At 45.7% G+C, this 12,676-nt stretch overlaps 1 protein-coding gene and 1 long non-coding RNA gene across 4 annotated transcripts in view; one reads left to right on the forward strand and one right to left on the reverse strand.

Moving 5' to 3' along the window:
- The window catches only part of UACA (uveal autoantigen with coiled-coil domains and ankyrin repeats), a 119,748-nt gene that overhangs the window by 23,617 nt on the left and 83,455 nt on the right, over positions 1-12,676 (forward strand). The window contains exon 1 of one of the 3 annotated variants that reach the window (XM_077263194.1): positions 11,500-11,780. The exons of 1 other annotated variant lie outside the window; for it this stretch is intronic. In XM_077263194.1, coding sequence (XP_077119309.1) covers positions 11,733-11,780 — 48 coding nt within the window. In that variant the 5' untranslated portion in view covers positions 11,500-11,732. Of the gene's footprint in view, positions 1-11,499; positions 11,781-12,676 lie in introns of those variants that run through there. One more of the 3 variants, XM_077263195.1, reaches the window with a different exon arrangement.
- Positions 5,831-6,307, reverse strand: LOC143773429 (uncharacterized). The gene is made up of 2 exons (XR_013215181.1): positions 6,103-6,307; positions 5,831-5,973 (listed from the first exon to the last, which is right to left on the reverse strand). It is a non-coding gene; the product is annotated as an uncharacterized LOC143773429 (long non-coding RNA).

Below are 12,676 nucleotides of genomic sequence, written 5' to 3' on the forward strand. Positions count from 1 at the left end.
AAGCATCTCTGGGAATTCCTTCAAGATTGTTGGAAGACCATTCCCGGTGACTACCTCTTGAAGCTCATCAAGAGAATGCCAAGAGTGTGCAAAGCAGTCATCAAAGCAAAAGGTGGCTACTTTGAAGAACCTAGAATATAAGACATAATTTCAGTTGTTTCACACTTTTTGTTAAGTATATAATTCCACATGTGTTAATTCATAGTTTTGATGCCTTCAGTGTGAATGTACAATTTTCATAGTCATGAAAATACAGAAAAATCTTTAAATGAGGTGTGTCCAAACTTTTGGTCTGTACTGTACATACATACATATATACACATACATATATAATTGTCTAAGGGGTACTTCCGTCCTTCTGTCGGCAACTTCCGTCACGGATATTCATTCGCTGATTGGTCTCGCCAGCTGCCTGTCATGGCCACAGTCCGATTAGTCCCTCCCTACTCCCCTGCAGTCACTGCCCGGCGCCCGCTCCATACTCCCCGCAGTCACGGCTCACACAGGGTTAATGCCAGCGGTAACGGACCGCGTTATGCCGCGGATAAGTCACTCCGTTACCGCCGCTATTAACACTGTGTGACCAAGTTTTTACTATTGAGGCTGCCCATGCAGCCTCAATAGGAAAAACATCTGTTAAAAATAATTAAAAAAAAAAAAATCATTATATACTCACCTTCCGCCGCTTCGATGACCGGTCCATGCAAGCGGCAGACATTTATACAGCATTGTGTTTGCATAGGCATTCGCCTTACTGAGCGTAGGCAGGAGAAATTTGCTGCATATAACCGTGTTTCTAACTTTTCCCTTCCTTCCAAAGAGCCTGCAGGTAAAACCTCTCGGGAGGTGGAGGAGATGCCTATGCAAATTGATTCCGTTCAGAGGCGCGAGATCAATGAGCGCCGGGAGCATCGCCTTCGTGAAAGTCTATGTTTCTACTGCGGCCAGTCTGACCACTTCTTGATCAATTGTCCTAAGTGTCCAAGACGGCCTAACAAGGTGCTAGCAGCAGTAGGGGAGTATGACAACTGTGATGATGAATCTGACATCTCTGAATGTAGCCTGCCTTTAAACGCTGTATTCCATTCACTTTCTATGACTTCACCCCCCAAGGAGCTTAAGGAAAAGAACTCTCACTGTTCTCTCCCTATTAAGATCCTGTGTTCAGGACAGTGGATTTCCAGTGCAGCTATGATTGACTCAGGTGCAGGTGGCAATTTCAAGGATATCGCATTTGCCAAGGAACATGGTATTGAAATTCAGCAAAGAGCCGCTCCAATTACCATGGAAACAGTGGATGGGTCACCTTTAATCTCTGGGCCTGTGGATCAGGAGACCGTACCCTTTGAAATTTTGTTGGAGCCTAATCATCAGGAGCAACTTTCTTTCTTGCTAATTTCTTCTCATTTTCCTGTGATTTTAGGCATTCCTTGGTTGCGTTCTCAGAACCCAATTATCAACTGGGAGACCAAGGAGATTATCTTCCCAACAAGGAGGAACTCCGCGCTAACAGAAGCTGTCCCTGAGTCCACGGCTGCGGAACCACATGTACAGGTATTTTCATTACCTCCAGCATATAAAGAGTTCTCTGACATCTGTGACAAGAATGCAGATCAGCTTCCTCCACACAGGCATTATGACTGTCCCATTGAGTTGCTTCCTGGGGCAGCTATTCCTTTTGGTAACGTATACCTTTTGGCGGCACCTGAGCTTCAAGCCTTAAAGGAGTATATTGATGAAAATCTTGCCAAATGTTTCATACGTCCTTCTTCCTCACCAGCAAGGGCACCTATCTTTTTTGTAAAGAAGAAGGATGGGACCCTGAGACCCTGTGTTGACTATCGGGAATTCAATAAGGTAACTGTGCGAAACTGTTACCCCTTGCCTCTGATTCCTGAATTACTGGAAAGAGTCCACCATGCTAAGGTGTTCTCTAAACTGGATCTTCGTGGGGCTTATAATTTGGTACGTATTCGTCCAGGGGATGAGTGGAAGACAGCATTCAGATGCCGGTATGGACACTTTGAATCTCTTCTGATGCCCTTCGGGCTTTGTAACGCCCCTGCAACGTTTCAACACTTTGCTAATGACATTTTCAGAGATTTGTTGGACCAGTTTGTAGTGATCTATTTGGACGATATACTAATCTTTTCTGACTCTCTACAGGAACATGAAGAACATGTCAAAACTGTTTTAAGATGTCTGAAAGAGAACCATCTGTATATTAAGCCGGAGAAATGCGAGTTCCATCGTTCTGAGATACAGTTCTTAGGTTATATCATCTCTCCCCAGGGGCTGAACATGGAATCTGGTAAGATTCAGGCTATCCTTGACTGGCCGGTACCCAAGAATGTTAAGGAGGTCCAACGTTTTATTGGTTTTGCAAATTTCTACAGACGCTTCATTCGAAATTTTTCTGATATTGTCCGTCCCAGTACTTCCTTGACAAAGAAGGAAAAGCCCTTTAAGTGGTCATCACAGGCTCAAGAAGCTTTTGATCGGCTTAAGATCTGTTTCACATCAGCACCGCTGTTGATACACCCAGATCCAACACATCCTTTCATTACCACAAAAGAAAAAATAGTGTACCAGTCCTAAAGTAGAAAAAATCAATTTTATTAGAGCTAAAAACTATGAGACAAATCAAACAGTGACAGCAATGGGTTAAAACCGGCGCACAGGCCGTAGCTACAACAAAAGAGGAACAACATGGCACCCATTATAGAGAACATAATGGTACAAGCCCACATGGAGACCATCCATAGGCAAATAATCTATATATGCTCCATAATCCACTGTGGGAACGCATATGAACAGGACAACATATGGGCTGAAACGTACCGGTGTAGATAGAAAATAAATATACGGCAGGTACCGTGATGTCCCCTTCCTCCCTGGGATATTAATCTTATCTTTAAGGGTGGCATGTGGTTCAGAGATCGACGTATCGACGTCCCGGAGGTCGTCCGTCTGCAGATCCTCAAGTTGGTACATGACTCCAAGTTGGCTGGTCACAGAGGGGTACAGAAGACACGAGTTCCTGAGCCGATTCTTCTGGTGGCCAACTTGCCAGAAGGATACCAAGGACTATGTTCTCTCTTACGAGGTATGTGCCCGTTACAAGACTCCTCATGTGGCACCTACGGGTCTTCTACAACCATTACCTGTTCCGTCCCGCCCTTGGGGGTCTAGATCAATGGACTTTATTGTGGAGCTGCCTACATCGGGGGGCATGAATACAATCATGGTGGTAGTTGATCGCCTGACTAAAGCTGCTCATTTCGTTCCGTGCACTGGCCTCCCCTCAGCTAAAGATACAGTGAACTTGGTTATACAGAATGTCTTTCGGTTGCACGGGGTTCCGGATGAGATCATCTCTGACCGTGGAGTACAGTTCACTTCAAGATTCTGGAAGGGGTTTTGCTCTGCACTCAATATTAATGTCTGTCTCTCATCTGCTTACCATCCCCAGACAAATGGTCAGACTGAGCGTACCAACCAGATGCTGGAACAATATCTAAGATGTTATGTCAGCCATCTCCAGGATGATTGGTTGGAGTTGTTGCCGTTAGCAGAATTCTCATATAATAATTCTCAGAGCGCCTCCACTAAATTTACACCTTTCTTTGCCAATCTGGGTTATCATCCGTGTATTTTACCTAGGTCTCCAATTAATTCTCCGGTTCCGGCAGTGGAGGAAAGGCTGACTGCGATGAGACAGAATCTGGAGGTTCTGAAGGAATCCCTGACCACAGCTCAAGAACGTTATAAGAGATCGGCTGATAGATTCCGTAAACCTGCACCCATGTTCAAGGTAGGAGATTCCGTGTGGTTAGCAACTAAGAATCTGAAGTTAAACGTTCCTTCACAAAAACTTGGACAGAAATTCATTGGCCCTTTCAAGATCAACGGTATTGTGAGCTCTGTGGCCTGCCGGCTGAAGCTGCCTAGGACTATGAAGGTACACCCAGTTTTTCATGTATCTTTACTAAAGCCTGTATCTCCTAATACCTTCCAGGGACGTGTTGTGCCACCTCCGCAGCCTGTGGTGATTGATGAGCAAGAACAATTTGTGGTGGAGGAAATTATTGATTCCAGGATTCACAGGAATCGGCTCCAATATCTGATAAGATGGCAGGGATATCCCCCTGAGGAAGACTCTTGGGAACCTGTGGAAAACATCAATGCCCAACAGAAGATTTCTCGTTTTCATCAGAGATTCCCTGAGAAACCAGGTCCAGGATCGTCCTGAGGCCGCTTCTAAGGAGGGAGTAATGTCAGGACTCTGAACATTTTTTAACTTTTGTGCATTACTGCCCTTTTCCAAGATGGCGTCTTTGGTCTCATGTGCACTGTGTCTTCCTGCTATAAAACTCCACCCCAGCCTTCAGTCTGTGCTAGAGTATTCTGCCTTGCATCCAGCTCCTGACCTCTGATTACTCCCTGGCTATACACCTGCTCCTGTGAACCTGTGTGCTGATCCTGCTACTCTGCTCTGAGTTCCTGCTGCATACACAAGTTTCCAGTAATCCTCCTTCATCTGCTGCTCGTGTTTACTTCATCTGCATTTGCTGGACATGTAAGCTGCTTCTGCTCTGCAATAACCTGAGACTATTAACCAGGCCTCCCTGGTTGAGCTAAGATATGATTTGAACTGCTTTATAAGCATATCTATCTGTGTTTGGACTAAGACAAGGATTTATTTGTGTCAAGTTTCCTCAAGAATAACTGTGCTTCATAGACTTTCTGCTTGATTGCATTTTCCTCTGAAGTTTCCTATAGACTGCTAAGCTGCGTTTATTATTTGCACCAAGTGTTGTGGACTTGAGTTTCTCTCTGCACCTGTTTGAATCACCGTGTGAGAATATAGACTTTACCACTTATAAAACTGTGTCCTGTAGTTGTCTTGTTCCACACAGTCTCCTGAGTTATCCCCTATAATTATTACAGTACTACTTGGGCTGTGGAATGTACTACGTGGGCTGTGGAATGTACTACGTGGGCTGTGCAATATACTACGTGGGCTGTGCAATATACTACGTGGGCTGTGCAATATACTACGTGGGCTGTGCTATACACTACGTCAGTGTTCCCCAACTCCAGTCCTCAAGGCCCACCAACAGATCATGTTTTCAGGATTTCCTTTGTATTGCACAGGTGATGCAATTATCACCTGGGCAAGACTAAGGAAATCCTGAAAACATGACCTGTTGGTGGGCCTTGAGGACTGGAGTTGGGGACCCCTGCACTACGTGGCCTGTGCTATACACTACGTGGCCTGTTATACACTACGTGGCCTGTGTTATATACTGCATGCGTGGGCTGTTATATGCTACGTGGGCTGTTATAAACTACGTGGCTGTTATATGCTATGTGGGCTGTTATACACTCCGTGGGCTGTGCTATATACTACGTGGCTGTGCTATACACTCACTGGGCTGTGCTATATACTCACTGGGCTGTGCTATATACGTGGCTGTGCAATATACTACGTGGCTGTGCAATATACTACGTGGCTGTGCTATTTATTACGTGGGCTGTTATATACTACGTGGCTGTGCTATATACTACGTGGCCGGCCGTGAACAATCAGCGACAGGCGAATTGGCGCGTAATTTGAACCACGCTTCGCTAATTGGTCGCGGCCGGCCGAATCCTGTGTATTCAATGTATTATTCTAAAATCTTCATAAATAAACTACATACATATTCTAGAATACCCGATGCGTTAGTATCGGGCTACCATCTTGTATATATATATATATATATATATATATATATATATATATATATATATATACACACACACACATATACATATGAAAGAGAGCGAGAGATCATGGTTTAATCCTGCGTTGCCTTTTTAAGTTTACGAATGGTCCCTGCTCTTGATGGTGTCGATCCAACGGGTTCTTGACTGTCTTCTTCTGCCGCTAACTGATCCAAGTATGACGTCTTTCTCCTTCAACTCATTCTGCATAATGTGATCAAAATAAGAGCTGTTATCTGATAACCAAACAAAAATGAGCTTATTAAACTATGAAAAGGGTAGAGAAAAAAATAAGGAGCATGTGGAAAATCCTGCAACATGCTTTCTCGCTACCCCAAACTTAAGGCCTCCTAAGCTTTATCGCTGTAGTTTTCATTCCTGTTTTTTTAAATACTGATGCGGGAAAAAAAAAGTATAAGTGAGACCATAAACTGATCCACGCATGTTCTATAATGATTACACCATATACAAGAAAGAAACATGTCTCCTCTTCACTTATCTGGAACCTCCGCCAGCATGTGTAGAATAAACAGGCAAGTCTCTCCCGCTGATTACCATGACAATGACTCGCATTCCGTTCATGCCACAATATCGTTCTTGTGGCTTCTGTGGGTTTGGTTCTTTTGTGCTTTCACCTGCTGTTTCCTTTATTATAAGCTATTATGTACAGTTTTCTTTTATCGTCTTCCCAGAAACCAAAACCTCAAGTTAAACATTTGTTGGTGCTGTAGCATGTAATGAGTATTCTTAGGTTGATCTCGTCTGTCATGTCGCCTAAACGTACCGCTGACTTGGTTACCACATCCTATCCTTCCCATAATGATAATCCCTTGTGTAAGTCTTTCCAAACATTACATAGTCATAGTCCTCTGTAAACAGGCTGTGTGCTTGTAGCAGGGTGCAAGTCACACAATGACCTCGCTCGATCACACCTACTGCATGGAGTCACACATGGAACAGATCAGAGGTAATTGGGGCAACCGAGCTAGGTGTTTTTTGTTTTTTTTTTAAGGGTGATCGGCATGAATGGTGTATCATAGTCAGGGCTTTGGAGTCGGAGCACATTTTGGTGGAGTCAGAGGCGGTGTAATGGAAATTGAGGAGTCGGAGTTTTGGCTTACCGACTCCACCGCCCTGATCATAAGTGGCTTCAGTAGGGATACTATTTCTGTGTGCAAGCCACAGGAGATGTAACTCTCCCTGTATTTAAAAGTTGGGAAGTATGCCATTGTTTGGCTTCAGCTACAGTATGTGCCATGACCTCACTTTCCTCCACTGCATAATTTTTTTTTGTTGTTGTTGGTGAAAGTAGGTAATTCCGACTTTTGCCATGGGATACTAAGATTTTTATACATGCCCCTGGCACGGGGACAGAATCCTGTAACTTAAATACCCTATCAGGTGCATGTGAGATTTCGTAAAGGTAGCCATATGGTCCTGAGCTAAAAGTTTTGTTGACCTGCAAAGCACACTTTCTAGCAGAAAAGTATAACAAAGCTTTGTGGATCCCTAATTTACTCTTCTAAATAATCACTTTTTTTTCCAAGATGTCTATTCGCAATTGGTACAATACTATGGTTTGAGATTTGCTGTGGATCATCTGCATTGGTGATTTTTATGACTAGTTATAAAGCAGTTGTAATAAGTTACCATCAAAAGAGGCAGCTACAGAATAGGGACCCGCACCTTAAAGTCTTCAAATACTATGTTAAAGGAAGGGCTTGTGATTGGCTGCTGGGTGGTTAGGTGACTTCAGCTGCACGTCATTGGAGAAGAAGTCACCTTACGGCAGCAGCCAATTACAGTCTGCAGCAATCGCGCAGGTGACCTCTACCTTCCGACTTAGACCTCGGAGTGGCCTATGCTAGCTTAGTTTATTTTTTTATTTTTGCCTTTTTCAGAATCTATTCTATATGAGTTTTGCTTAGTTCTCTTTTTTATGTTTATCATTCTGGGTGGGGTATGGGGTTTCCAGATGTATCCTGCTAATTCATCAATTGTGACTTTTTAGTTGCAAAAATGTTGCCTACATGACCCAAACCCCTTCTCCTGGGGTGATTTGATGTATGACTGAAATATTAGCAGAACCAACGTTTTTGTGCAAAAAAAAAAATGCAACATGGGTTAAAGATCTTTTGTTTGCAAAAAAAAAAACAACAGACACTTGAACAGCCTAAAAACCTATGTGTGTGTTCTTGTGGTCAGAAAAGTGAATAAAACACTTTTTTTTTTTTTTTTAAATCGGTTCTTCAGATAGTGAAAAGATGTCTGTCCCTAAGGCCTCTTTCACACGTCCGTGTGTCCAGTATGTGTGGCGACACTTTTTCACATGTACCGGAGGCACATACACACGTAGACACATTCAAGTGAATGGGTTGTGCACATGTCAGTGTGTTACCACAGACCTTGTAGGCAAAACACGCTGCCATGTCCGTTATTTAACAACAGCACAGACAGCAAAATGTCCGGCAGACATGCACACGGATGTCATCTGTGTGACACGTGGCAGTGCCTGAGAAACAGCGGCACAATTAGTGCTGTTCCCCGGCGCCGGGTGCTGAAGACGGCTCTCATCATTCTCCCCTGCTCTGCCGGCGGTCAGCGTGAACAGGGGAGAATGATGAGTTATATTCAACTGATATAAGTGACAGTGGCTGATGAGACTATTGCTCACATCAGCCTACACATGCTGCCGAAAATAAAAGTGAGAGTAGGCGCCACCTGACGGGAGTATTCATCAGCCTGCGTTATAAATAAAAAATAGATGCGCCAATTATGGTGCTTTGCTCGGCTATTTCCACTTGCCCTGTAGTGGTGGCAAGTGGGGTTCCTATTTACGGGGTTGCTGTTTTTTTTATTTTTGTTTTATTACAGGAGACATTGGCTTCAATGGAATGGGTGTTAGGTGACTATAATTGTTATTTTTAAATAAAAATGGAGAAGTGTGTTTTGTTTTTATTTCAAATAAAAGACTTTATTCTGGCTGTGTCTTTATTTACAATACAACTATAGGATTGGTAATGGATAGGTGCTTATAGATGTCTCTCCATTACTAAGCCGTGGGTTTGATGTCCCCAGACAATACAACAGTGACATCAACCCCACAAATTTGAACCGCACTTGCCACTGCTACAGGGCAAGTGGGAAGAGCCGGGCAAAGCGCCAGAATTGGCACATCTAATAGATGTGCCTTTTCTGGGAGGCTGCGGGCTGCTATTTTTAGGCTGGGTGGGGGTCAATATCCATGACCCCTTTCCAGCCTGAGAACATCATCCCCCAGCTGTCTGCTTTAGCAAGGCTGGTTGTCAAAAATGTGGGGGGAAGCCACACCGTTTTTAAATAATTAAAAAAAATACAGTGGGGACCCCTCTAGTCTTGATAACACTGACAGCTGAGGGTTGCAACCTCCAGCTGTCAATTTAGCTTGTTTGGTTATCAAAAATAAGGGTAACACATGCCGGATTTTGTATTTATTTATAGTGTAGGCGACAGATGATGGAGTAAAAGTCCCATCAGCTGCCGTTGTTATCAATTGAATGTAATTCTCATAATTCGCCCATGCTCGCGCTGATCGCCGGCAGAGCAGGGGACAGTTATGAGAGCCATTTTTAGCACCAGATGCTGGGGGAACAGTGCTAACTGTACCACTGATTCCCTGGGGCCCATCTGTGTGGCCCTGCCGCCGCGCACGTGTGCCGCAAGTATTACACACATGGACACTGATATCTCAGATACCGGAAATATCAGGACGTGTAAAACCGGCCTAAGAGATATAAAAAGATATATCAAACATAAGAGAAAAAAGGTTTAAAAATAACATATAAAATCATTGCATAAGTATAAGGCCTCCTCAGTGAAAAAATTAAAATGGGCTTATCCAGACGTCTGGTTTTCACAGATAGAACATGTACCGTTTATAGTCTATGGGGCTTTAAACTTTTGTTTTTCATGTCCGTAAAACAAAAACGTTTTTATATGTTGGATCAAAAACTCACATGGCAGCATTTATATGAGCATTTGCAGGCCAACATCGGCACTGAAACAACCAGAGAAAATTATATGTAAGATTTGCAGATTCTCCGTATTTTGGTTCCACCCTGTTTTTGGCCAAGTTTAGAAAAGCATATAGAAAAGCGTCTGCTTTTCAGCGAGAAAAACACAGATATTTTTCATTTATATTGTCATCCATATGTAGAACTTTTTCCACCCACACGTTATCTGGTTTTTCCATCAGCAATATAAGAAATAGGGAACTGGATGTGGCCTTTACGATGTTATGAACTGCCATGGATCTGCAGACACTGGATGCCATATGGCTGGTGTCTGTATAGTGGCAGGTTTGTTTTTTTTTTAATTTAACCCTTGTAGCTGCTGAATTGCACAGGGAAAAATAAATATTGTCCAGTTGTTAATTGGTTAACATTCCCCGCTAAACCTCACACATTACGCAGTTAGGGGGCCGGGAAGCATGGGTTGGTTAGTACAGTAATGTTTAGTATTCTTTGTATGTTAGTAGTTGCGGGGGGCATCATATTGCGTGGGGGACTGTGGGGACCATCATATTGTCTGGGGTCTATCATACTGTAATGGGCCTTTCAGAGCATCATACTGATTGGGGGTCAGTATACTGTGCGGCTGTCTGTAGTGGTGCATTGACAGGCCGTCATACTATGGTGACATCATGGTGTGGGGGGTATTATACTGTCATACTTTGCTGGAGGCACTGTAGGGGGGCTTCACTACGGGGATAAAGGTGGACATATCATTGGTGCTACTGCACAAGAGCCCAAGAGGGACAGGTTCCACCACCGCCTGTAAAGTAGGTGGAATTGTGCATTATGAGGGGCTATTGGACTGCACAGGGGCCCTCTTCTGTCTGTGTCCAGCAGCGTATGGGCATATCATAATTTGTCAGGATGGGGGCATTTTTGGAAAAATTATACTGATGGCCAAGAAAGAGGCAAGAACACTAAGGAGCTTCAGTATGGGATCATTAGTGAGCATGCGTTACATACATTGCCCTCTCCTTATACTTGGGAGACACGACTAAATGTTTTTTTTCTGGTGGATTTCGGGAGTCTAATTAGCGCCCCTGCACAGGTAATTTCATACAGTGCGCACACAATTAGTAAACGCTGCGGGTTGGAAGCTGCGTACATCCACAGCGTCCAGATGTTACAGCATAGTGGATGTGATTTCTAGAAATCACATATCCACTATGCGTCCACAGAAGCCCGCGGATCAACCGTGGAGACGGACATGCGGCGCGTCTTTCCAGACTGCGTGTCAATTTTTCCTGTAGAGACGCTCAGCCTCCGCAGGATAAATCTCACCCATAGAATGTATTGGACGCGGTGATTCCGCACAGTGCAACCATCACATGCGTTCAATTGCCGGCAGCGACCCAAAGCGCTGCCAGGTGCGGTGCCATTACTGTACAGCGTACACATGGCTCCAGTGCCACACTCTTCACCATTCCACTGGTGACACATGGCGGCTGCTCTTATGAAGCACACATGGATTCATATTTACTGGAGGGGAAGTGGGTGACTCCATGTTAACAGCTGCAGCCATCGGTGACCACACAATAACCACACTGCTCACGGCTGAGAGCTTCCCGGTAACGAGTCCGGTACACACCATGTGCGCGGCTCACGTCTCCTCCACCTGCGTGACGTCACTCTCCCGCCGAAAGGTGTGTCCAAAATCTAGGAAAAACTTCTCAGAGGAAGTCCCGCCCGCAAACTTTTCTAAGATGTTGATTGGTCGCCAAGAAATCCGTCTCCACCAAGGCTAGAATCTGATTGGTCATCTACAGAGGAGCGCTGAAGAGCCAAGGGGAGAATACGGGGAAAGTGAAGGGACTGGGAGCGAGTCAGGGACGAACGGCGCCGGACTACAATGATCTGAGGACCGGGGGACACTGTGCGACTTACGTACCAGGACCCGCCCAGAACTGCGAGATGAAGAGTCTAAAATCCCGGCTGAAAAAGCACGAAGTGACCATCACAGTGAGTGCAGCTGGGTGGGACACATGGGGGGCTCAGGAGGTGACCATCGCAGTGAGTGCAGCTGGGTGGGACACATGGGGGGCTCAGGAGGTGACCATCGCAGTGAGTGCAGCTGGGTGGGACACATGGGGGGCTCAGGAGGTGACCATCACAGTGAGTGCAGCTGGGTGGGACACATGGGGGGCTCAGGAGGTGACCATCACAGTGAGTGCAGCTGGGTGGGACACATGTGGGGCTCAGGAGGTGACCATCACAGTGAGTGCAGCTGGGTGGGACACATGAGGGGCTCAGGAGGTGACCATCGCAGTGAGTGCAGCTGGGTGGGACACATGGGGGGCTCAGGAGGTGACCATCACAGTGAGTGCAGCTGGGTGGGACACATGGGGGCTCAGGAGGTGACCATCACAGTGAGTGCAGCTGGGTGGGACACATGGGGGGCTCAGGAGGTGACCATCGCAGTGAGTGCAGCTGGGTGGGACACATGGGGGGCTCAGGAGGTGACCATCACAGTGAGTGCAGCTGGGTGGGACACATGGGGGGCTCAGGAGGTGACCATCACAGTGAGTGCAGCTGGGTGGGACACATGTGGGGCTCAGGAGGTGACCATCACAGTGAGTGCAGCTGGGTGGGACACATGAGGGGCTCAGGAGGTGACCATCGCAGTGAGTGCAGCTGGGTGGGACACATGGGGGGCTCAGGAGGTGACCATCACAGTGAGTGCAGCTGGGTGGGACACATGTGGGGCTCAGGAGGTGACCATCACAGTGAGTGCAGCTGGGTGGGACACATGGGGGCTCAGGAGGTGACCATCACAGTGAGTGCAGCTGGGTGGGACACATGGGGGCTCAGGAGGTGACCATCACAGTGAGTGCAGCTGGGTGGGACACATGTGGGGC

This window comes from Ranitomeya variabilis, chromosome 5, assembly GCF_051348905.1.
Source record: "Ranitomeya variabilis isolate aRanVar5 chromosome 5, aRanVar5.hap1, whole genome shotgun sequence".
NCBI lineage: Eukaryota > Metazoa > Chordata > Amphibia > Anura > Dendrobatidae > Ranitomeya > Ranitomeya variabilis.